Raw genomic sequence first — 26,367 nt, forward strand, 5'->3', positions numbered from 1 at the left:
TTCTAACTGGTAGAACTTTTGCCTTATGTTGAATTGAAATAAGCCTTCCTAAAACTACTACATAGTTAGTACTATCTTCAGAAAACATGAAGGATAAATCTGCTCCCTCTTGCTGAGAATAGCTAAGACTATAGACAATTTGATGTTTTCCCCTTACTCTATTAATCATATCTAGCGCCTTGCCAATATCATTCTGATAGTGGGATATGGGCCTCACAGCATCCTGATTCCCCAGCTCTGGGCACATCTGCTTCCTTGATGTTCATGCTCGACAGCATTAACATATCGTTAACTCCTACTGAGCTTTCTTTCATGAAAATTTCCCAGCCTTTACCAATGGCCACGAGCTGAGCCGTGCCTCTTTTCTCAGCCCTCGGTGGTGGTGGTGGTGATGGTGTGTGTGTAACCTTAATGCAGGACTTTACATTTACATTACTCCTTTCCAGCAAAAACAGTTTTATCAAGTTGTTTATCCAATAGTCCTAGAGTATCAATGTTTTGTAAAGCTTGGTCAACACTCAGTGTGTCAGTGATCCTTCCCAAGTTTGTAACATGCTAATTTAAAAACCTTACCTCGAAAAAGTATGCCTTTCAAGTAATTTCTCCAATGTGTTGATTTCAGTGTTGAACAGGCAGAACTGAAGAAAAAAAATGCAGTCTTCTGCCAGGGACCTCTTGGATGGGCATCATTTAAGATAATCATTCAACTAGACCTCGTTTGTCCATATTTCGCATAAGGATAATATGAGGAGATAGTGGGGTCTCAACGTTGGTGAATGAATGGCTTTATCCAATACATCTTTGTTACCAGATGCAAGAAGCAGTGTTGAGCATCTAGTTAATAAACGGGTTTAAATAAAGAAAATGACAGTGTCAGTTTACAAGAAAGGAGCATAATGTATAAAAAGATGTTACAGGCAAAGAACAGTATTACTCTGCAAAATCCAGTTCCTTTGCAGCATTTCCTGTTGTGATAAAAAAGCTGATCGCTGCTTTTCTGAATGAGTTATTAATATTTCTGGTTTTTAGGTGTTTAGTTGTTCTGAAAAATGTATCAGTAATGGTGGCATCCAAAGTCTGAGGCAGAACAAATAGCCCATATTGCAATAAGCAGCATGATCCCACTTGACTTAAATTCCCTACAATATCCAGAGAAACTGGGACAATAAGATCTGGACTGTGCAATGTTCCTTTTTTCTTGCCCTGCTTTATTTTTTTTTGAAGAGATATCATAAATAATTGTGTATTGTCATTTAGGGCTACAACCGTCATATTAGGGAATGCGGGTTATACATTATCTCTACAAATGAATAACAGAAATCATAAAGCCTATAGTTCTCTCCTACTCTGGTAGCTGAGGGCTGATTTTATGTGCTGTCAGTAGCAGAATCAGTTAACAAGGAAGGAAGGGAGGGAGAAAGGAAGGTAGGAGGGGAGGGAAAGAGAGAAACCTGTAAATTTGGGCAAGCAATAGGAATTTATAATCGGAATCTCTATCGTACCGATGGACTTTTGATGGGACCAAAAATGGTATTTAGTCCTTCCCACTTTTGCTAGATGGATTAATGCTGACACCAGCAATAGTGGGTCTCACACCGAGAACAACTGTTGGCCTGACTTTTCACTTCCAGCAGGTGATCTGTCCAAGAATTTCCCTGTGGACACAGGGGAAGGTCACGGTCACGAAGGTTTGATAGGACTGCTCTTCAGAAAGGTGGAGAAATGACAGGAAGCAGGATTTTCTCGAGTCCAGCGTCCCCTGCAAATGAAACAGTCCATCTGAAAACTTTTAGAACAAGCGTTGGTGGCAAATAAATAGCAAAACAAAACAAAAAAACTTGAACTTGAGACATTCAAGTATAGTTGAAAAAGAAGAATCACATACAGTTGAGGGCCATGTGCATGGGGCAGAGGAGCACCTTTTCTGTATCAACAGCAGAGGGACAGAAGTGATCCGAGGCTGCCTCACGGCCTCTGGACAACTCTGGAGAGACAGAGGGTTCCAGTTTTCTGATTTCCAGGCAGCGTTCCGTTAGTGCCCCTGGAGGAAGGGGCTGCAGGGCTGTCACTGCTGGAAGAAAAGACAGAGGTGTTTGGTGCATTAATCCTTGCCTGAACTGAGTCCCTTTGACTCCGTCTTTTGATGGATCTCATTTTAGTCTCTGCTCAAGGAGCCGCCAAGTCCGCTGGCTGTTGCCCGAGCCTTCCTTTGTTAGGTGCCCTTTTTTCTTTTGCCTTTGAAGCTGTTTTGTTCAGTCTTCAAGTTTGTTTTTGTTTTATTTTAGAAGTGCTGGCATCCAAGAGAAGGAATGGGCTTCATTATACCTTTAGCTTTCACCCTGAACCTTTCTTATTTCTTGTTGGATTCTTTCTGGTCAATTTCTGAACAACCCGAAGTGTGAAAGAATTATGACAAAAGTAAGGGAGAAACCGAGAAAAAAATGATTTTTTTTTTCAGGGCTAGAACAAGGCAGGAAATTTCATCTCTGGTAGAATCTGACCAGAGGGCTCTATTCACACACTTTTTTTTTTATTATTATTAAACTAACTACACAGTGTTGGCAGGTTTTCAGAGCCTAATTGGTGTTGGTGGGTAGACGGAGCTACTGTCAGCTTGCTCCATTCCGATACCCACCATCAGCCTCTGAATCCCAGTTTACTACGGGTCCTGACAGTGGAAAAGGGATTGTGTCTGTAACAGTCTGCATTCCATAAACAGTGACAAAAAGCAGAACCGTTTCCTACTTACTTTGTGACCCATGCCTTGCGCTCAGAAGATGCAGTAGCTATCCTGGAATGATGTCAGGGTGCCAGGGAGACAGATTCCTATGCTGTAAACTTTTTTTAAACGTTCAACTTCCGCTTGAAAGAATAATCTGTTTACAGTGTGGGAAACATAGACTTAATTTGGATATAATACGCCAGATGCTCAGGGAAGTCTTCTCTGAGAAGGTGACATTGGAGTAGAGCCTGTGGGAGATAAGGGAGCTAGTCCCACAGTAGCTGGAGGAAGAACATCTCAGGCAGAAGGGGAGACACATTCAAAGGCTTGAAGCAGGAGTGTGCTTTGCTGTCCAGAACCAGCAAGAAGAATAGTAGGAGCGGAGGGTGGACAGATGAAGCGGAGATGGGTGGCAGAGGACAGAGATGCTTGCAGGCCATCGTTAGGACTCTGGATTTTCCTGTGAGTTAAATGGAACAGAGCAGCACAATGCAGCTTTCATTTCAAACAGGTCATGGTGGCTGTTGTATTGAGAGTAAGCACTAAGGAGGCAAGGGTGAAAGCAATGAGACCAGTTTGCAAGCTCATGGAATAATCCAAGTGAGAAAAGGTAGTGGCTTGGATCAGGCAGTGATCGGATGAAAAGGCTGTAGAAGTGGATTCAACAGGATTTGCTCCTGGATGGGAAATGTGAGCAAAAGGATGATTCCCACTGGAAGAAGGGATTTGCCATTTGCTAAGACAAGAAGGCTTAAAAAAGAAGGTGAGGTAAGCAGGAGCTTGGTTTGGACATTTAAGGTTAAGATGCCTATTAATCATCAAAGTAGAGGTGCCAAGAAGGCAACTGGGTGTCTGAGTCTGGAGCTCAGGAGAAAGGTGGACTCAAGTGAGGACAGAAAAAGGGAACATGGAGACTGCATAGGCACCTCTTGGGGTGTTGTGGTTCTTAAAGAAGAGCAGAAATTGAGTAGGTGATCAAGGGAAGGAGTCTGTTGGCTTTTAGTAGAAGATGTTATAGCACTGTTTGAGAATGCTCCGGTAAAGATGGGGGAAATAGATGAGGAGGAAGAGAGAATATACTATAAACTACTGGATTGCTACCAGTTGAGCAGAAAAGAAGTCCACCTTTAGGAAGAAAACCTTGAAGAGAGAGAATACGCTTTCCATTTTGTCAGTAGATTTGAATGCAAGTGTGTTGTATTTTCTGAACTGAATTCCTGGTAACCTGAGATACAGGACGGTGACAAGAATGAGTGAGCTGTGTGTTGTATTTTAAGAAAACATTTCCAGAGTGAGGAGAGAGGTCTACACTAATGATAAAAGTATATACCTTCACTTCATCAAGGAAATCAACATTAAATTATTAATTATATCTCAGTTATAAGACTACTACACATCTTTCCTTAATCCCCATTTATTTGGATATCATGGTAATTCAGGTTCAGATAAGCTAAGTTAGCCTGAGAAATAAGCAAATGAACTTGCAGAGGGATGTTTAACGTCCTTTTATTTTTTATTTATTTATTTTTTTTAACGTCCTTTTATAGAATTGTATAAGCTGGCCTTTAACATAGAGGTGTACTAATTACAAATGTTCCTTCTGTCTTCAATGAAGTGAGCAGCCCTTTGTCAGCTTTTATCAGGAAAGATGAGAAGTGTTCTAATAAAAAGTCTGCAAGGTTAATTTCTGGTGCCTTTTACCAGAAATACGTCAGCAGTGACGTCGTTGACGGAAGGCACAAGTGTCAACAACAAAGCGGACCAATTACAAATGATAACGAACAGCAGTAATTAATGTTCCTGTAGTGCTTTACTATTTGCCAAGAAACTTTTGAACACATTCTATGATTCCACTGATTCAGTAAATACATTTGACGGCCTTCTACTTTCCAGGTCCTAGAAATTTAGCTGTGAAAAAGTTCCGTCTCTCATGAAGCTTAACGAATTACAGAACAACCTGATGAAATAAGTGGGTCAAATACTATTATTGTTCTTCACAGATGAAGACATTCTAACGCTTAATCGAAGCTTAGATTTAAGTTACTACTGTTCTAGGAATTTGGGCCCTAGATGAAATCTTATCACCAGTATTTTCTTTCTCAGAATTGTTCAAAACTCAGCACTTCAGTACAAGTTGTACCCCGAAATATTATCTTCATCAATGTAGTGAAATTCTGTGGTGGAAACTCTTTTGCATTTAAAAAAAATCATTCTGGCACTCAGTCTAATAACCATTGTGTCTAGAAGAAGAGCCATTTTATATTATGAAGACACCAGTTACAGCTGATCCCCCTGAAGTAACTGCTCTTTGAGCCTGATGAATTATTTATTGCCAACAGAATTACTGCGGTATCTGAAATTATCAGCTTTTTCTTCAACAACCTCCATAACTAAAACTCAATTAACTGCATCTACTTTCAACTCTTTTTTAAAAGTCTGACTTTTTACCATTTGCATTGAGTCAATTAATTGCTGGAAATTATAGAAGTTCTATTTTTTCTAAGTTTAAGACATAGCTTATACATGAAAATAGTTATTGTAATGTCTTTAAAATGTATATAAACCATATACAAAGCCTCTTCAGTGTATGTGACTAGAGGTAGGTTTTTTTTCTTCATTGAAAAAAATTTTATATGGATTTCTAAAAATAAAATAAGTGATGCATGAGATGGTCTCTTCCCTCCTTAACTGTGGTAACTTTCTGGGACTGTTGGAAGATAAAATTCGTGTAACAAGATGTTAAGTGGCAATTTCATGTAGGTACTAAGTATCAAACATTCTCAAGAGAAAGCTGCTGAGAATGGAGCCAGATACTTTGTTCAGGATTGACCAAGAGGTAATGAGTCCTGCCCTGCCCAGTCAGCTACCTGTCTGCACAGGCAGAAGATTGGTGTTGGGAAGGGCTGAGAACTGTCTGAGCCATTGAGGAGAGCATGTGGCAGAGGAGAGAGGTGTCCCCGTGCCCTCTAAGCCTAGTGAGAAGAGCTCTAAGAGGAAGGTCTATCCAGAGTGGGGGAACCTACCAGAAGGGGAAACTGGCATCTCTTTCCACAGTTGGAATTCTGACAAGCAGATACACCAGCCTGAGCTGAAGAAGAGGGAACTGGAGGGACATCTCCTGGCAGAGAGGGGAGTGGTCACAGAGCAAGCCCGTCCTGAGGAGGTTGGGTTATACCCTGTCCCCTGTGTCCCATCCAAGGGGCCAGCATGGACGCTAGGAGGGCTGAGCAGAGGTTAGAGGAAGTCAAGCTGGGGACGTATTTCTCACATCAGGAACTGTGCAGTGGGGACCCACTCCGCTTCCTCAGCAGAGCCCTCCAAAGATCTCACAGGGGTATACAGCAGAACCTGTGTGGGGGTGGGGCAGGGTGGGTGCACCAGCTACACAAGGATGCTGGAAGCCGCGTTAGTGTCACCTGGAGAAGCAGTGCAGCCAACGGAGAATCTAGCCATAGCCAGATAAGAAAAGAGGCCCTTGTCCTTGTCCTGTGCTCTCCTCCCCAACAAAGGGCATGAAGGAGGTAGAGCTTGGGTCCTGGGTTTCCAGGATTGACCATTCCACCCCACTCCTCCCTGCTCCTACAGGAAGAACAAAGGAGAAGAGGACCAAGTACAAATCAAATCTCTTTTAGCCACCATGGGTTTTTTAAGCCTCAAGACTGGCCTGTGGTAAGGGAAGGCAAAGTTCGAATCAGATGATACTGGAGTTGCATACAAAATGGATTCTTAGTGATTCACAGTGACCAGGAAGTTAGGAGATCTGCCCAAAATGTCAAGTGGCCTGATGCCCATCAGGGAGGGGAGACTGGGCTGGCCCATTTGGGAATAAGGATTGGAAAACAATAAAACATTCAGGTTATTTGAACTCCAATGGAGTTGAGACTCTTCGTTGAACTGGTTACGTTTACAGACACTTGTTCAGGATCAGTAACACAATACATATCTCCATCTAACTGGAGACTCCCTTTGCCTTCCTTGGCTTCCTGTGAAGTCAGTACCAAGCTGGCACTCCTTCCCAGCCATCCCCACAGGCTGACTTGTGACCCTCCCCTGTGTGACCTGAGCAAGCCACTTACCCTCTCTGAATGTCAGTTCAGCGCCTTCATCTGGCAGATGACAAGCGGTCCCTGGGTTACTTCTAGCACTAAAAGTCTCTGAAAGTTGTAAAAGAATTAGCTCAGAACTGTGGATGATAGTACTGAAAAGGTCAAGGATATCCTAGAAGTATGTTTTATGCCAGTTAAGATGGCAGTCCCACCAAAGCATGGAGTTAGTATATTTAAATCAGATGGCAGCTATTGTAGATGAGGCTGGGAGGTTAATGGGCAACACTTAGCTTGCTAGAGTTTTAATTTTTGAAAGGTAGGAAGAGGAAGATCCCCTGTGGAGGAAATAGCATGGAGTTTAGAGAGGGAGCTGAGAGTAGCAAACCTGGTTAAACCACTTAAAGTGGGAGGTGGTTGAAGTTGCCTTTGGTCAGGCCCCCAGGGATCTTACTTCCTTAAGGAAATGCCAGTTACCTAACAATCCGTCCCCAGCAAGTCATCCAGATGACAGAAGGGATGGAAAGCAAAGATGTTTGTGTGTGGGTGGGACATGCCACTGTAACTGGACAGAGAGATGTTAAATTTCTGGTGAGCATTTTTGGGAGGGTGGAGGTAGGGAAGACATTTAGCCAGGGATAAGTTTCTTTTCCATAATTCATTTGCTGATGCGATTGTTCTTTGCCGGGCTTCTAAACCATATTGTGGTTATGTTCTTATCTCCTTCCTGCATGATCTTTGTACGGCCTGCTTGTGAATTCTGGGGATGTTCACAGTGCTTACTGAGTAAGTTTAGGCATGCTGCCATTTTCTGTGATTCAATTTCATGGTGTCTTTTAGAATGATGGAATTCAGGAAAAGAACTCTATAAAGATCAAGCCAGGAGTCTCTTCGCTTTATTTGGTGGTTCTGCTGTAATTCCCGGGAGGGGACTTAGTTTGGCATTTGGTTCTAAGCAAACATTATTGCCTTTTAATAATTGTTAATTATTTAATTGTTAATGGTGTGATGGAGAGTTGAGATCACGGAGCTGACTCATTAGGCTCCCCAGTGCTGTTCACCAAAGCGTCTGCTTCAGTAACAGACCCCGGCTTCCTGGCCCCAACCCCTCCCTGCTCTAATCTCCTTCCTGCCTCCCCCACCACACACACTTCCACTGCTGAGTGGCAGACTGATGCTTCTTTCCATGTCAACCGCAGTTTTGCCCTTGAGAACTCCGGAGGGAGAAGGATCTTCTAGGTTTATCAAGTGGAGCAATGACTAAGTCAGGAAAGTCATTTTATTGCATTGTTTGCTTTTGGTCATTGAAGATAAGAAAATAAAAACATTTATTCTGCGTTAAAGGCTTTTTTCCCATCTTGAACTTCATGAAACTATTTATCCTCTGAAATGAATGATGTGAAGAGGGAAGATATTTCCGTTCTCTTTGGCAAATGTAAAACAGTTTGCTTTTTCCAAGATGTGCATTTATTGGTAATCTCCCTTGATATAAAACTAATGCATAAGTGTTTTTTTTCTTACCCACCCCCCCCCTTCAGCCAACCCAAAATGCTTTTAAGCAAAAGAATGACTTGGAAGCCAATTATTAAACCTGGGCATCCTAAAACATTTTTTGAGTTTGTGTGTGCGCGTGCACGTGTGTGTGTGTATGTGTGTGAGTCAGTGTTTAAGAAATGTGATTCTTTGCTTTTTATTATGTTCCTCCTTCCTTTCCTTGATTCTACCATGGTAGCTGCCATGTTCTAAATATTGACAAGATGAGATAGTTTTCTGTTTATATCAGCAGTCGTCTGTCTGTGAGATATGGACGAATCAGAACGCTGGATTTCCTTTCTCAGCCATCCATCAGGTTCATAATGTAAGGTTACAAATGGTTATTTTCTTTCCTGAACTTGCGCTCTGTAATGTGTTGCAAAGTGTTGTCAATAGCTACAGGTACTGTGTCCTGGGCAATGCAGAAAATTCGTGATGTCTAATGACTCCTGAGATCTTGTCTATTATATTTCATTCACTGTGCCTTGTGACTAGTTGACGTGCAAACATTGTCCTAAAATGAGAAACATACTTGGTTTTAAAGTCTGCAGTTAAAATCTGTCCCATGTGAGTTTTGACTTTCATCCCAGGTGTCTGTGTTAATTTGCTTTTACAGGAAGAAGGAAAAGGGTAAATTGATATATATTTATATATATATATATACACACATGTATATATCGGTGTTACTCTTCTTCATCTCGTACTTCCCCATGTCCATGGGCTATTCAACCCATTGTGTCTAACAGTTCTCAAAGGTTCGTGTGCTTTACTTGTGAGAAATATTGGAGTATGATTTGCATGATATTCTGTATACATTTTATGCAAGTGTGGGAGTAGTATAGCCAAGAGCTGCACTGTTACGGCTACAAAGTGGTTCTCAGCCTTTTTCCATTTGACGATTCTGAATTGATCTTTGGAAAGTGTTGAAATCATGACCCATTTTACACTGAGCCACCTAATATTCAAATATTCACATTTTACCTTTGCATACTTTAAAAAAATCACTTTTTGTTTGGAAAGTAGACATTTTCATGTTTGGTCTTTTCTGCTTTGTATTTTAAAATACAATCCTGTTTTCACATCCTGTTGAATAAATTTTTGCCATTGGATAGCCTGCTCTCTGAGCTGTCTGAGAGGTTGAGACATTTGGTTGAGAATCACTAAGCAGAGCTCTCGGGGTGGCATGTGAGGGCCTTTTTAGGGGAGCCACATCAGGCACACCCCTCCTGTGCATGGGACTTCTGGCTCTTGGGATCTTGGGGTCTCTACATTGCCTGGTACTGATGCTTCAGTGAACCAGTGGTCCCTCCCGAACCCGTAAATGCTAACCAGTGCTTTTTTATGTTCAGAAGTGGCCATCTCTGCTCTTTATCATCAAAAGGAACAAATTTAGTATAACCAACTGCATTTGACCAAACTAGCATTCTTTATTCCTGAAGATTTTTAAAACAACTGTTGTGGCATCCTCCTTTTTTGTGTGTGTGAATGTTTGTAGGAGGCCTTTCTTTACATTCACATCCAAATATATGTATACATATTTATAAGCATAAAGCTCTATGTAACATTCTTCAGAGCCTTAGAGATGACAGAAAATACATGTAATCATGTATAACTTATGAATGTTTGGGTAGCCCATCTCTGATATTTGTCAGAATTATTGAAAGTGAAACCTTAAAATAACAGTTGTCATTTAAAATCATTTTAGTTTTTCATTAAGAGTTCTGAAGAAATAGAGAATAATGTTTGTTAATATTCAGAACTAAATTTATAAGCAGGTAGGTGGAAACAGTTCCTAGTATAAAAGATTTAAAAGCTTCTATTTAAAAAAATCAATTAAATCCTAATTTAAAAAAAAAATTTAAAGAATAATACAAGGCTTGGAAAATACTGTACCTTTCTGTTCATGTTAGGAATCTAAGTGATAATAATCTAAGTCGTAATTATTTACTGACATCTTTAGGAGATTTTTTTATCAAGAAGAGAATGAGGATATCGACAGTGTTTCCCTTTGTATGCACGGAGCATATAGAATATGGAGTTTCTTCAGTTTCCAGTTTGCAGGGAGAAAGCTACACACTATGATATTTTAGCATTTGCCTTATGAATCTGGTGCATATGAACTAAAAGTCATACGGTTTTACCGTCTTTTGAAATAAGGCAAAGTTTAAAAGCTGCATTTTAGACTCTGCCATCCAATAAAAATCTATCGGTAGACTTCTGTGAGTTTTTTTCTATGGTATATATACTACTTAGTATATATAGATACTAAATTCAGTTAGTGGTTTTATACCTTTCAGCTGGTGGTATGAAAGACCTTTAAGTATGGCCTACCTGTCCTTCAAACTCGGCCAGACTATGCACTTTTGGTTCACAGTTGGTAAATACCCGTTCAACAGAATCAATTTTCCGTTTAAAGCTCTAATCTCAAATTATGTTTTTCCTTTATCTTCAAAGGTTAGTTGAGCTCAAAAGGACACTTAATGATGTTAATTTTCCTTTGTTTTGTTGGCAATATCCTATATATACATACGTACATAGGCACATACATATCAAGTAAATGAGGTTTTAAGCCATGACCAAATACTTGGAATATTAAGATCATTCAATACATGAACATAAAGGAAAGGTGTAAGTATTTTCAGCTCAAAAAAGTAGCCTGAAGACATCTAGTAAGAGTGCCTTGAATCATTTCTCTTCTGTAATTGCTGAAGCCTTTAAAGGAGTACTGTCAGTCAGTAACAGTTTAAGATGGAATTTTACCCCAACCTTTTCCTCTTGTATTTTTTTGTTCTATTTAAATATTGCTGCGTCATTGTTACCTGTGTTCAGATCTGTTCGTTGAGGATAAGGTTTGATTATGTAAGTTTTGATTATAAACCATTTTTTTGAGGCAAAACATCTGTTTGATTTTTTTTTCATATTAACAAAAGTTTTTTAAAAACTGGGAAATTATTAAATTAATTTTATTAATTTACCTGAAGAAATACAGGTTCCATCTTGATATGAGTATACTATTTGGCAAGACCTGACAATGGGTCTCACAGTGTGGAATTATTTTATAGCTAAGGAAGAAACCCTAATTTGCTTTTTGGTTTCTTTTGCTATTCCATACAATATACTGCCCTACTCAGTTCCTCCCTAGCCCATTCCTGCTGCAGTCCAGCCTCCGAGGTGGGTGAGCCCAAAGGCACCTTGTTCTCTGGACCCTTGTACTGTCAGCTGACCAGTTGAAGCTGGAACAAACCCAAAGGCCAAGGCCATTCCTGCCCTTTGTAGTAATGTGTCACCAAGTCTGTCCATTCTCATAAAATTAACTCCAAAGAGAAGAATCAACACCTATAAATTGAGTCTCATAAATATTCTTTGATCCAAGGTTAAAAACAATAATAATAAGTTGATGAATTTCCAGGAAGAAAATAAATTTATTTTTTTATACCTTCAATCTTAACGACACTTTTCTCTCATCTGAAAATGAATTTCTGGAAATGGTCCTAAATGTGACAAAACTCAGTGTCTATTTCCAGAAAGATAGATTCAGTCTGTATAGAGAATTTAAAAATATTTGGACTGGAGCAATGTTTCAAGGCCACAAAGAAAATAAAGTAAGGACTGTGTTTATCTTCCCTATAATTTCCTCCCTCCCCCATAGCACGTAGGGGAGGCCCTGTCAGATCATTCTGAATTCAAAGCAGGTGGCTTGTGATTTCTGGACAAAGTGGAGTCATAGAAGAGCAGATGATGGCGCTGCCTAAACAGAGTTAAATGGATGTGCCACGAACTTCTTCAAGTGGTTATCAAATAAGAGGTCGGGATGAATTCCAGACTGAGTTGGTATGTGCTGGGGCTTGTTACTCCCAAAATGGCTGCTACGACTTATGTGGATGATGTAAATATTTGGATCAGCATTTGGCTGTAGTTCTGCTTTAAATGTACGGAACTCACATTGAAATTTAGTTATAAACGTGCCTGAGTTAATTCAACAGTTAGAGAATGAGTTTGCATATGATTTGCATGCTTAATGTACTAATACCTGAAATGTCCCCATAACCCCAGCTTCTCCCCACTTCTCCCCACCCCCAGCCCTATTCCCAACCCTTGCCCTGCAACCTGTGGTACCCCCATCTCCTGCCATGTCTGTTCAGACTGTTTTGAAAACTGCCTGTTGAGCTCAGCCAAGGTGTACCCAGCTGAACTATGACAGGTCTCATGTGAAGATCTGATGCTTGGTTTAAGTTGTCACCTCAGCAAACACTGGATCGAAGGATCTTATAACATCAACGAGCTCCTCTTTTTGTATCATTCCACGGAGTTGCGTGCAAACTTCTGTTGTTCCATTAACAGTGTTACCTGTGACTTAAATGTACAACACCTGTTTGCTATGTTGTTGTTGCTTTATCGAGGCGGGGGGCGGGAAGCAGGTTAATGGGGCAGATTAGAGTACTTGCCAGATTTGGGGAGAGCTTTTAATTAAGAATTCATAGCTGCGTGTTTCCAGAGCTTTAACTATAGGTATTATCACTTAAAGGTTATTACACTCACCTTCAAAATAATATCAAAATCCACATTTCCTACATTTTCAATTTTTACTAGTTTTTTTAAAGAGCAAATTACAGCCCGTTGAATTAAAGACTAGAGACATAATTAAGACCAGATGTTTGAAAGAGAAGGATAAGAGAAGATCATAATAGGCAGCCAGAGGAAAACTTACTCCTAAAATTAATTGAAGTCAGTCATTGCTTTTACAAAATAAAAGTTCATATAAATATAAAGAGAAAACTCAAGAATGAGTCAAGGATGGGTCCTAAGGCACACAAAAATGCTAAAGTAATCATTCCAGGTAAAGTCTTAACTGTATCAACAGACAGGAGACAGGAGAACCGAGCCATCTTCAAGTACAAAGAATAGCTTAGACTAGAGCGTGAGGGAGAGCTCGAGAAAATCTGATAGGTCACACACTCAAGTGAGAAACTAATGAGCTAGCATGATACTAACGTTGCTCTTCCTGAGATTAGGAGTGACCCATCTCACAGAGAAAAGCTTCACATTCTCTGCCCCAGTGAAAAGGCATTCTGGAGGGGCTCTAGAATTTTCTTCCATTTTTCCAGAGCCTGTTAGAAACTGCATTGGCAGCCACCTCATGTAAGTCCAGACCGAACAGAGAAAACTGAAATGCTGGTCCTCTTCCCCAAAACACACATCCTATTTAAGCTATTCCTGGAGACTTGTGGTTTTTAACCTGTTAGGGTCTCTGATCCTTTCAAAGAATTTAATGAAAGCTGTAGACTTTTTCTTCCCCAAAACATACATCTCCATCCACAATTTTGCATTCTTATCCTAGACTCCTTGAAAATCTTCCTTAAGAAACCCTACAGCATCAACCTATTTGCTAGTACTTCTATGAAACTTGGTCTCTAACCAAAGTTTTACTTGTTTTTGGAGTTCATGAGACCTATTTGTATTCTTTCAACTCCTGAGAAGAGTAATTCCTTATAATTCTACAAGACCAGCCAAATCCAGGTTAAAAGAGAGTGGCTTTGGAAATCTGCCTGTTGTCTAGTTTTGTTAATGTCCATCTGAGAACAAAGAGCTGAATTTCATGAAATGAGAATCTTCAGGGAAGAGAGTGAGAAATCTCCCATATATAATACCTAAATTGGACTAGAGCCCAGCAAACACCTGCCAGCATGGACCTCTCACTTCATAGATGCTCACACTAAACCGTTATATGAGGCTAACCTCATGGAAAACGGTAAATGAAACTACGGGATGTCCTTCTGTCTCAGGTCTTAGTGGGCATATGCGTTATATGATACGCCATCATATGTGCACGTGCTTGTATTTGTGAATCATTTGCACATATGACCAAACTTGGTATTTAAGTATTTATTATTCATGTGTGCTTTAGGTTTTCTGAGAAAGGTAGCTGAATACATCCAAGACAGTCACAGTGGCATTTTATCAATCCAAATGAATTCAGACGAGGGAAACTAGTCATCCATTCGTAATTTTTCTTCTAAAATTTTGTTTAGAGTCACACTTTTACTACCTTTTCTCCAGAGATATAAAATTATCCCAAGAACACAGTACATGTCACATTTGGAAACTGAAATTCATGGAACTGTGTATTCTGAATGTAAAAGCAGTTCAAACTAAAAATTTCAAATAATCAAGGTTAAAAACAGAAAAGTCTTTTCAAAGTTGTATGTTCTTTTCTGTTGTGACAGAAAACTATGAATTAGTGCCTCATTTATGAAGATCTCTATGTTTTATTTTAAAATTACTTAGCTTAGGGCGTCAATCTAAAAATGGAGTAACTTCTTTCACACCTCAAAAATTAACTCAGCTTTGGGAAATATGATGCTACCACATATAAAACCGTAATAAACAGTAAAAGTATTTATGTGCACATAATACACCCAAATGCATTTGCACATCCCAGCACATGTGTATAAGAAGAACTCAGGCTAGCTGTAGGGAATGAACTTGGCCAACTGCTCATATTACGTCTAGAATAAATGTGATTTTCAGACAGGAGACTGGGGAGAACCTTCCATTACCTTGCGACCTCCAAATGAAGCCACAGCCTCCACTCCAGTACAGTACTGGCAACACCACCCAGAAAAGCTCATCTTCCAATCGTGTGATTACAAAGCTTTTGTAAGTTACTATGAATTCAATATTTGGGTTCCAGAGGGGATAGAGGGTGTGTTTCTGGCTTGTTTACTTTTATGTTGAAAATATACCAAAATGTCCCCTGCTGAAACTCTTAAAGTATTCTCCCGTTCTTATTCTTTTTTTTTAATGTCTTATTTATTTACTTATTTATTTACTTATTTATTTATTTTGAGATAGAGAAAGACAGCACGAGCTGGGGAGGAGCAGAGAGAGAGGGAGACACAGAATCCGAAGCGGGCTCCACGTTCTGAGCTATCAGCATAAAGCCCAACGCAGGGCTCGAACTCATGAACCACAAGGTCAATGACCCAAGCCAAAGTCAGATACTTAACTGACTGAGGCACCCAGGCGCCCTGTCCCTTCTCTTATTCTTAAAGTAGCCTTTTCTATACAGAGAAAGTCCAAGTAAATAGAGCTTTATAATCCCTTTGAATCTTGTGAGCTTAAGATCTATTTTATATATAGTTGTATATCTTAAATGAGATAAAGCATGATCTTTAAATGGATATGAATAGAAGTATAGCACATACAGACATCTCCACTCACTCACTAATGATCTCAAAACATTGGCTCTACTCCAGATTTTTTCACTAGAATTATAATACTGGGTATTTTTTTTCTAATAGAAGAGAGAATCAGGCTTAGCTGAAAATGCAATATAAACAGGGAGGTGTTGAAAAAATACTGTAGGTTTGGGCGGGGGCAGGTGGTGGTTGTCATGACTACAGCTGGAGAAGGAAAATCACCTCTTTTACAAAGAAATGTTTCAATTAGGGTAAACTTCTCTGATAACTTAAAAAACAAGGATTTCACCGAATTCATTTTTCTTAATTTGATTAAGATGTGGGCATTCTGGTTGTTGCATAGCAATTTGGCCTTTTTTTTTTTTTTCATTTTGTTATCTATCCCTTTTTTACTGCCTACTTATTGTGAAGCACTGGATTTATTTCAGCAGTAATCTTTCCAAAACTGTAGGATTGAAATGCCTCCTTCCTCCTCCAAAGCTCAAACACCAAATCCCTGAGCCTTTGGAAACTCTCCTTTCAAGGCCCTTAACCACGCCCTCTGCTCTCCAGCCCTTAAGGGCTCACCCTCTTCCAGTCGGCAATTTCCTGGTTTGCAGGCCTGATTCCCAACTGCGGTTTTGCGGAGTGCCAGCGTTTCTTCAGTCCTGTCAGGAAAATAATTATTTTAATTCACTTTTTTAAAAAAACAACAACAACAACACATAAGAGCTCTTTTTTTTTTGAGGGAGATTAGGGAGGGAAAAAAATGACAAAGGAACCCGACTGAAGCTTCAAAGAGTTGAAGAGGAGTCTATTGGTGGAAAGGCAAAAGAGGCATTTTGCTACAAACTGCCCCGCAGCTAGAACATGGAGCCTGAGTGGCGTTTTGTCCCGAGGCGGTATTGGATCTGATCCCCTAACCGCACGGCGGTTAGTCATTCCTGGGAGGAGACTTTTCTCATCTTTCCCCTCCCCCATTCAGCCCTCCGTGTGGGTTTGCAGCAGGGACTGAACTCTTTCTGTTCGGGAACAACCGAGATGCCGTTCTCCATCCCCGCTGGCTCCCATCCCGCGCCCATCCCGTTCTCAGGTGGATCAACCACGGGGCTCGCAGCTGTGAATGAAAAGACCCCAAACTGCGTCTCCGCCCGAGAACAGCCTAACGTTAATTACCTACGCAGCCAAGTCAGCCCAAATGGGGTGCATGTTGCTTAGCTTCTCAGCTGTCTCACACAACCCTGTAATTACGTAGAGAGTAGTGTGATTTATTTTTGCAGACATTGCTGCCTCAAAAAAAAAAAAAGGAAAACATTTTTAGATGCCCCCATTTTGCAGTTAAATATGATTTGAAAGATGGCATCTTTAGAAGATGCTGCAGTTTTATTATAAAGAGCAATTTACAGCCCTCAGAACTGTAGTTAATTCTACGGCATTCTCTTTCTAAAGGCATTTATTAGAATTAGTTACTGTTAGTTTTTTAAAGTTATTCAGCAACTTTCAGCCAGGAAACCCAGCCAATAGGACTTCCACAGTTTGGTTTCTAAATCGCAACTCATATTTATACTCTTTTTCATAAATCATTGAAATGTTTTGTATTTTAGTATTTAGGTTCTATGCTGATAAAAGAGCTCAGAGGGACAGAATCAACCCAAGATGCCTGTGCAAAAATGAGGGTAAGTTTGCCAAACAATTTTATTTCTAGTCGCTGAAATACTAAATACCGGGTATGGTTACAAATTGCCACTTTTCAAATGACTATTTTCTTCATCTGTTGGTCTGCTGAATCACATTGCTGTTCCATAAAAAGGTGTTTGGGCTTTGTTCATGTTTATACTTGAGTTTATCTCACTGTAGTTTGAGTTGATATGCGTTGGATATATTTATGTATTTATGCCATATTACATTTATTATTTTTAAAAATTTAAAGTTAATTGTATATACACTGGTCATTATCCAGATTGAGAAAAATGGTCTTTAGTTGGTTGCAAGAAAATGCTTTAAGCACCTACCTGTCAGTCTGAGAACATTTACTGTAAAGACCACCAGTTAACTAAAACATTATCAAATGCTAAAGTATTGAGAGCATATTATATAAAGCTAATGTTCTTTATGAGTATTAATTCTTAATTATTCTGGGTTGTTGTTTTTTAGTATAAGAAAAAAAACCATTCAACTCTGAGTTAAATCATGTAAGGGCAGTAAACATTGACAAAAAGGGCAATTGCAAATGCCTGTGATTGGTGATTGCTGGGTTCCTAGGAAGCTGTATTAGCCAGACCAAGTCTTACTCCTGCTGCACACCCACTTTAGCTTTTGTTTTTTTCCTGTATCCTTTATTCTTGCTTCCTCCGTAGCAGATAAATAGAGGGGTGTGGCGCTGACTGACAGTACAGATTGAGAATAGGCTTACTCCATATAGCAAGTAACACTCAAATTTAAGTTTGTCAGCAAGTGAACCCTAACTCTTATTTGTGGCCAGTTTACATCATCATTTATTTTATATGAGCAGTGTTGGGTGCGAAATATTTAAAAGCATTGAATTAAACTAAAACAGTTACGAAGGCAAATATGTAATACTGATTGCTCTTGGAAGGCTGAGGGTGTGTGAATCTTCATGAAACTGAGACCTCAGTATGTGATCACTGATTTAATATTTGGATCAGCTCAGTAACAGAAAGACTGAAAATAGTTATCCTTCTATTTGATGTAGAGTTATACTTCTATTGTCAGTGCCAAAGAATCTTTATCCCAGGTACTATATTTAGATGAAAAAAGCTGTGGTATGTGTCAGGAACTCTATGTTCTGGTTTTCTTGCTGCTTACATGCTGTGGAAGTCACTCTTAGTCATAATAATAATAACTGCTAATATTTACCAAGTAGGTAAAATGTGCCAGTCTTCTATGCTGGGTGCTTTGTGTGTTTATCCCACTGAATCCTGTCACAAACCTAGAGATTAGTAGTGTCCTTACCCCCACTTTACTCTTGAAGAGACTGAGGCTGAGAGAGGTTAAGTAACTTTCCTGAGGTCACATAGTGAATAACTTGCCAATCTGGAACTAGAACGCAGATCTGACTCCAGTATTTAACTACTGCACTTGCCTGCTTCTCCTGGGCCTCGTTTTCTTACTTAGAAAATGAGGACATGGGACGAGGTGCCCTGTAGGGGTCTTGGTTCACGGTTTTATAATTCTGGGAATCTGGTATTCTCAATATATATCCACTCTAAATTATGTCACCAGTGAACAATAAAATGGGAACATTTTTCAATCATCAAGCCTCATAATAATTTTAGAGCTATTTATGAACGTGTCTAAGAAATTAATTTGGCATCTCTGATTTAATGCTATTAACTCAATTATCTGAGTCCAGCTACTTCGATGCTGTAATCCGCATAAATAGTGCATACAGCACATAGCACCATTTAAAACCAGATTTGTGATTTGAATTTCAATTTCTTGAAATTAAGTGGATCTGAAATTCCATTCTGATAACAGGGAAGCCATTTTAATAGTGTCAGCGGAGAATAATTTAGTTAAATACTTGTCTGTTGCTTAAAATGAAACAGAAAAGGCCTTCTGTTTAGAAGCCATTCTTCTGTTCATTGGGGTTTTTCTGGTTTGCTGCCCTTGGTGTTTATTTGGGGTAGTTTACATGAAAATAGGGACTTCATTGCTTCTTAGAATATCACAAACCCTTATCTCCCATCTTGATTAAATAAATATCAGTCTTTGGTACAGTGGCTGAAGTTGCACTCAGTGGATTTATTAGAGCCTTTCAAAAGGAGAAACTCAGGTTTGCTGTTATCTGGGACTATTGTATTGTGAATTAGAACTCTCACCAACTGAAAATGGTGTGGATCTCAACTGGCAGTTAATTTTCAGTTTGAACTTCAAGACGCTGTTTTATCTGTTTTCAACATGGTAGCATTGCAGTCAAAAGTCCCAGAATGATCAGGTCTACCCAGGGGAAATACTTTAGGACTGGTGATCTTAGAAGTTGATATGTAGTAATATCATTAGGCCAAATTACTGTAGATTAAAACTTTACCTGGTTTTTAACTCTTTGGGTGTAAAAAAAAAAAAAAGACGTTTTCAATTCAACAGTATGCATTTTAGCTGAAATTAAAATTTCTTTCCCAGTAAGAAGTAAATCAGTACGGTTCTTTATTCTGAGAAATGCTTCCTTAATGTACTTTGTTAACAAAGATGACTAAGATTTGGCTCCTGCGCTCCCTGAGTTCACAGTTCAGTAGAGAAATCCTACAAGTTAACATGTAATTCCCTCAAAGTAGGAGAAGTTTCACTATAGCATAGTCTTCATGTTTCCATCAACCTGCAGGATCATCACAGATGATCCCCAAAGTGACCTGCAGGCATGGTCTCCTAAAATCAGTTTTTCAATACGAATAGCAGTTAACACTTGACAGCTGTAGACCAGGCCCTGCACATGTGATTATGTGCATTAATTCATTTAATCATGAGTGAGTATTGCTACTGTCCCCACTTTACATGTGGGGAAACAAAAGCCAATGAAAGTTAAGTAACTTACCCAAGGTTAGCCAGCAAGCAGTGCAACCAGGGTTTGAACCCAGGTGATCTAGTTCCACCACCAAACTCCAAACCCTAGGCTGCACTACCTCTCTAATGAGCCCTTGGAACATTTATTGCCCAGAGTTTGAAAATAGCTGAAAATGTCCCTGCCTGAGTGGCTCAGTTGGTTAAGCATCCAACTCTTGATTTCAGCTCAGGTTATGATCTCACCATTTGTGAGTTCAAGCCCCACATCAGGCTCTGTGCTGGCAGTGCAGATCCTGCTTGGGATTCTCTCTCTCCCTCTGTGTCTGCCCTTCCCTCTCTTTCTCTCTGAAGAGAAAGAAATAAACTTAAAAAAATTAAAAACAAAATAAAATAGCTGAAAATGTGGATCATTTATGTTGACAAAGAGCTTTAGGAACCCTCAAAGAGTCTGTAAAATTAGCAAAATTAAACCATGTAGGTACAGATATATATAGTAATTTGGGGTACATTCCAATGTGTTAACCTAAATAATTTTAAGAGAGTTTTTCTTGCATCCTAAGCAACTATATTTTTTTCCATAATACTTAAATACATGTACTTTGCCCCAGCACAAACCAAACACAATGTTCCCCCTTCAGAAACATTTGGAGTGTTTGGTGGTCACAATTGGTTAATTTCTAAGTTTATCTAAGCCTGTTTATTCATCTCTAAGGTCCCCTCCATTTCTGAAACCAAGATAATTCTACACTGATGTCCTGGTATTTTATTATACTCATATTATTTCAGTCAAAAATAGGCCATCATAAGCTAATGTATGTGAGATGGTAGTAATTCACATCATTCTGTTCAGGTCAGCCAGCCTTTTTCCTCTTCAAACTGCCTTATAATTTTTCTAACAGACTTTACTTTTTAGAGCAGTTTTAGGTTAACAGAAAAATTAAGCATGAAGTGCAGTTATGGAACATACCCCCTCCACCATTCCCTTCCCAGTTTCGCATATTAACATGCATTGATGTGGTACATTTGTCACAATTACGAACAATATTGTTATTAACTAAAGTCTGTGGTTTCCATTAGAATTCATTCTCAGTGTTATACAATGTTTGGGGTTTTGACAAATGCAGCCATTACAGTGTCACAAAGAATTGTTTCATGCCCTAAAAATCCCCTGTGCTCTACCTGTTCATCTCTCCTCTCCCCTGCCCCCCAGCCCCTGGCAACCACTAACCTTTTTACTGTCTTCTTTTCCAGAATGTCAAATAGTTGGAATCATACAGTGTGTACCCTTTTCAGACTGGCCTCTTTCATTTCTTTAGCAATATGCTTTTAAGCTTCCTTCCTCTATGTTTTTTGTGGCTTGATGGCTCTTTTTTTTTTTTTTTAATGTTTATTTATTTTTGAGAGAGACAGAGACAGCATGAGCAGGGGAGGGGCAGAGAGAGAGGGAGACACAGAATGTGAAGCAGGCTCCAGGCTCTGAGCTGTCAGCACAGAGCCCGATACAGGGCTCGAACTCATGAACCATGAGATTGTGACCTGAGCCAAAGTTGGATGCTTAACCGACTGAGCCACCCAAGTGCCCAATAGCTCTTTCTTTTTATCACTGAATAATATTCCATCGTATGGATGTACCACGGTTTGTTCATCCATTTACTTATTGAAGGCCATCTTGGTTGCCTCCAGATTTTGGCAATTATGAACAGAGGCGCTATAAATATTTGTATGCAGGTTTTCGTCTTAAGATTTTTTTTTTCCTGGATCCACACCCTCTTAAAATTATCTTCTTAATTGTGTTTAGTGAAGAAGAATCAATAGGAACTTACATTAAACCCTGATAATTTTTTTAAGTAGAATTGCAGTTTTTGTCTTCTCTTTCAGAGTTTTCTTTAATAAAAGCCCAAGAGATTAGATATGCCTTGATATTGAGGCATACTTTTAGGACGAATGATTTCTGTGAATTATTTCGCTCTTCAATAGTACAACTTGGCTGCCGATTACCTTTACTGTGACAGCTTTACAGGCATTTCTGTTAAAATTAAAGTCTAAAAACATATATTAGTAACATGTGAGAAGTTGTAAGAAGTATCTATTTGATCTGAACATATTCATTTAGTGCTGCCTTTTATGTTACTAGTTAGGTTTTCCAGCTAAATCTGTGCTCAGAGACAGGCTTCATTTCTGAAAGGATTCCTGAGGGGAAGCATTAGCTCTGGGATCCTGAATATGATGCCCCCAACATGCTCCCCATGGAACACAGAACCTTCCTTCTGTCACACCTCATTTCACCACTGTACAAACCTGGTTGCTCATGCCCCGTGCCCTTAGAGGGCAGGAACCATGTATATTGTCACCCCAGGGCCTGCCATAACATAGCTACCTTTAGGGTGGTTTTGATGGTGATCAATAAAGTGATGCCTGTAAAGGGTCTAGTTCACTAAAACCTCAAAACACGTTGACCTCTTCCTCCAAAATGTTTGAACAAGTAAATTGATAGATTTGCTTTGGATTATTTCATTTATTTTTTACTCAACTATAATGTCAGTATTGCAGTCGTTACCCTGGTTTTCTGCATTCACAATATGTAAGAAAGTATTCAAAAACTTAGGAATCCTGCACTCTTATGATTTTTTTTAATGTTTATATATTTATTTTGTGAGAGAGTGTGTGCATGCGTGGGAGGGGGGGTTGATGGAGGGAGCAGAGAGAGAGAATCCCAAGCTGACTCCGTGCTGTCAGCACAGAGCCTGACATGGGACTCAATCTTATGAACTATTGAGAACATGTCCTAAGCCAAAACCAAGAGTCGGACACTTGACTGACTTAGGTGCCCCTTAGTTCCAGTTTTTATTATTTTTTTAAAAAAATTTTTTTTTCAACGTTTATTTATTTTTGGGACAGAGAGAGACAGAGCATGAACGGGGGAGGGGCAGAGAGAGAGGGAGACACAGAATCAGAAACAGGCTCCAGGCTCTGAACCATCAGCCCAGAGCCTGACGCGGGGCTGGAACTCACGGACCGCGAGATCATGAACTGGCTGAAGTCGGACGCTTAACCGACTGCGCCACCCAGGCGCCCCTTAGTTCCAGTTTTTAAAGGCCATCACCAAGAGGAAGAGAAAATGATGGGAAACTGTTGATAAGATGGTAAATGTAATTTTGCAGTTTTATATTTTGGGGGAAGTAACTTGTTCCTAAATCGATTGGGAGTTAGCTTGCCTCTTTTAAATAATGTGTTCACAGGACTGAACTTTACAAAGCAATAAATAGGTTGCTTTGGCCTTTCAGTGTTCTCTTTGGTATGAGTAATTCCCACTTCAAAGATTCTAAGACACACAGTGGTTGCTCAAATGAGGGATTTGCTCTGGCCAGATGACGTTCTACTATTCTTTTTTGCCTCGCGAGACTTACACATACCCCATCCCCCAGCCCCGAATTTTGCCTCAGGGTATAATTATCACTAATATACAGTATTCAGTCACTTCCCTAATTAAATATACTATTAGGAAACATCTGCTACTATAAGAGGTAGGCTATTATATTCAATTTCATAAAATCTTTCTCTAATCCCATAGTTGATGATGAGTATTGTTCACAGGTGTTTGTGCTCGAGGCAATTTCTCTTTTAAGAAAAGAAAAATACCTGTTTTCAACTACAATCAGGTAGAAATTCGCCTTCTCAATGCAAAATAGGAAATATATATATATATATATGTACATATATATACATATATATACATATATACATATATATATATATATATATATTTTGTCAGGAGTAAGCAGATCTGGCAAATTTAAATTAGCGAATCTTTATTTCCCAAAGGGCTTAGATAGTTCAGACACCATAGTTCAGGTTTCTTATTGAGTCCATTCCCCTGACCTTGTCTCATTTTTAAACTTCCAATCTAGAAACAATTCTAAAGTTGAATTTTCAAATCTATAAATTTCCAAATGTACCTTGATTGAAGTGTGAAGACTGTCTTTTTTCTGTGCTTGTCAAAAAAAATAATAATGTTGGAGAATGGATTGGAATGCTTGAAATCAGATTTTAGAATTAGATGGAAATGTTGTCTCTATGCTCTTACAAGAGACTCAAACTGGGGACACCTGGGTAGCCAGTCGGTTAAGCATCTGAGTCTTGATTTCAGCTCTGGTCATGATCTCGTGGTTTGTAAGTTCAAGCCCAGCATCAGATTCTATGCTGACAGCATGGAGACTGCTTGGAATTCTTTCTGTGCCCCTCTGCTGTGTGCTCTCTTTCTCTCTCTCTCAAAAGAAATAAAAAGAAACTTTAAAAAGAAAAAGAAGAGACTCAAAACTTAAGTCATGTTTAGTTCCTTCTACAACTCCTATCTATTAGGATGGTTTCCAGAAATCATTTCAGGGACTACTACTTAGGAACCAGGCTTGGAAGAAATGTGCAAACAGCTGTTTTTTTAAAAGTCTCCATTTGCCCAAGTTTCAGGGAGGAATAAAATATTTCATTTTTTGCTCCCTCCCAAGTACTGCAGGTCAGTACAGGTCTAAGCCCATAAATATGAGTGTATATTAAAATAACAGTATACACAAGGCAACAGCATTTCTAACTGCTCACTGCTAAGCTTTGCTCACTTGTACTTTTGCTTTGTGAGTGATTTCCTAGGGGTCCTCCCAAAGGAAGACTGAACAATTCTGATCATCTCATCCTATATCATCTTTATACACCCTCACTATTGCACATCACTGAAAGGTTTCATGGTCCTTTTCTGCCTTTAACACCCACAGAAGCTCTCTTTCTAAACATACTGAGTCCATTGTCATTGGTCCAGATATATTGCTCTGCTGAATATTCATTGTTGGAACCACCATTTCACCACTATCCTAGCATGTAGCCCAGAGATTATTCACTTATGCTCACAGATGTTGACTTTACTTCTACTCTCTCTTGCCAGTGGGAGGATGTACCTTGGAAAGCAGAAAAGTGAAAGCATCCATCCTCAGAATAAGAGCAATGGCTAAAATTTGTTGATGCTCACTACATGCTGGGCCCTGGATTATGTAATCCTCACAGCTCTACAAAGTCGATGCTATATTAACATACCCATTTTATAGATGAAATAAGTAAGACATAGAGGTTAAATATCTTGACACACAGTGGAGCCAAGACAGGAATCCAAACATGCCCTTCTGTGCTATTATTCACTGTACTGCAGTGTCTCCTGGAGAAGGAGCTTATCAGTGGGTCTCTTCATAAGTTCAACATGATCATACCTATGTGCACACAAACACACTCTTTTTTTAATTTTTTTTAAATGTTTTTATTTATTTTTGAGAGACAGAGACATGGCATGAGTGGGGGAGGGGCAGAGAGAGAGAGAGACACAGAATCTGAAGCAGGTTCCAGGCTCTGAGCTGTCAGCATAGAGCCCGACATGGGGCTCGAACTCACAAGCTGTGAGATGATGACCTGAGCCGAAGTCAGACGCTCAGCCAACTGAGCCACCGAGGTGGCCCCACACAAACACACTCTTAACTTGTTCTTATAAGTGATGGATTGAACTTATCATAAGTGAGAAGTTGGTGTGTTTTTTCACATGTTTACAATTAGCTTTTTTTTTAAGTTTTTTTTTTTTTTATTTTATTGTTAATTATTTATTTTTTAATTTACATCCCAAGTTAGCATATGGTGCAACAGTGATTTCAGGAGTAGATTCCTTAATGTCCCTAACCCATTCAGCCCATCCCCCCTCCCACAATCCCTCTAGCAACCCTCTGTTTGTTCTCTACACTTAAGAGTCTCTTCTGTTTTGTCCCCTCCCTGTTTTTATGTTATTTTTGCTTCCCTTCCCTTACGTTCGTCTGTTTTATATCTTAAAGTCCTCATATGAGTGAAGTCATATGATACTTGTCTTTCTCTGACTGAATAATTTCACTTAGCATAATACCCTCTAGTTCCATTCACATAGTTGTAAGTGGCAAGATTTCATTCTTTTTGATTGCCGAATAATGCTCCACTGTATATATATATACCACATGTTTATCCATTCATCTGTCAATGGACATTTGGGCTCTTTCCATGCTTTGGCTATTGTCAGTAGCGCTGCTAATAAACACTGGGGTACATGTGCCCCTTCGAAACAGCATACCTGTATCCCTTGGATAAATACCTAGTAGTGCAGTTCCTGGGTCTTAGGGTAGTTCATTTTTAATTTTTTGAGGAACCTCCATACTGTTTTCCAGAGTGGCTGCACCAGTTTACATTCCCATACAATTAGCTTTTTAACTAAAAAAATATATACATTTTTAAAACTTCTCATTTTATTATTATAAAAGTAATAAACATTCATTGTTATCCAGTTTTAAAACATAGATAGGGAGGGGCGCCTGGGTGG

The 26,367-nt window shown here is 39.4% G+C and overlaps 2 protein-coding genes across 19 annotated transcripts in view; one reads left to right on the forward strand and one right to left on the reverse strand.

Annotated features, from left to right (window-relative positions):
- Positions 1-986, reverse strand: part of LOC147578960 (uncharacterized) — a 40,729-nt gene extending 39,743 nt beyond the window's left edge. The window contains exon 1 of one of the 2 annotated variants that reach the window (XR_015253405.1): positions 574-986. The gene's annotated coding sequence lies outside the window, so the exon portion shown is untranslated. The remainder of the gene's footprint in view (positions 1-573) is intronic. The other variant, XM_086712578.1, reaches the window with a different exon arrangement.
- Positions 1-26,367, forward strand: part of ANKS1B (ankyrin repeat and sterile alpha motif domain containing 1B) — a 1,105,230-nt gene that overhangs the window by 1,031,658 nt on the left and 47,205 nt on the right. For 8 of the 17 annotated variants that reach the window (XM_086712566.1, XM_025926383.2, XM_086712564.1 and 5 more), the window contains 3 exons: positions 8,549-8,623; positions 14,827-14,955; positions 17,081-17,152. In XM_086712566.1, coding sequence (XP_086568692.1) covers positions 8,549-8,623; positions 14,827-14,955; positions 17,081-17,152 — 276 coding nt within the window. Of the gene's footprint in view, positions 1-8,548; positions 8,624-14,826; positions 14,956-16,476; positions 16,570-17,080; positions 17,153-26,367 lie in introns of those variants that run through there. The other 9 variants (XM_025926385.2, XM_025926386.2, XM_086712569.1 and 6 more) reach the window with 3 other exon arrangements.

This window comes from Puma concolor, chromosome B4 (assembly GCF_028749965.1).
Source record: "Puma concolor isolate L17-30 chromosome B4, mPumCon1.1.hap2, whole genome shotgun sequence".
NCBI classification, from domain to species: domain Eukaryota; kingdom Metazoa; phylum Chordata; class Mammalia; order Carnivora; family Felidae; genus Puma; species Puma concolor.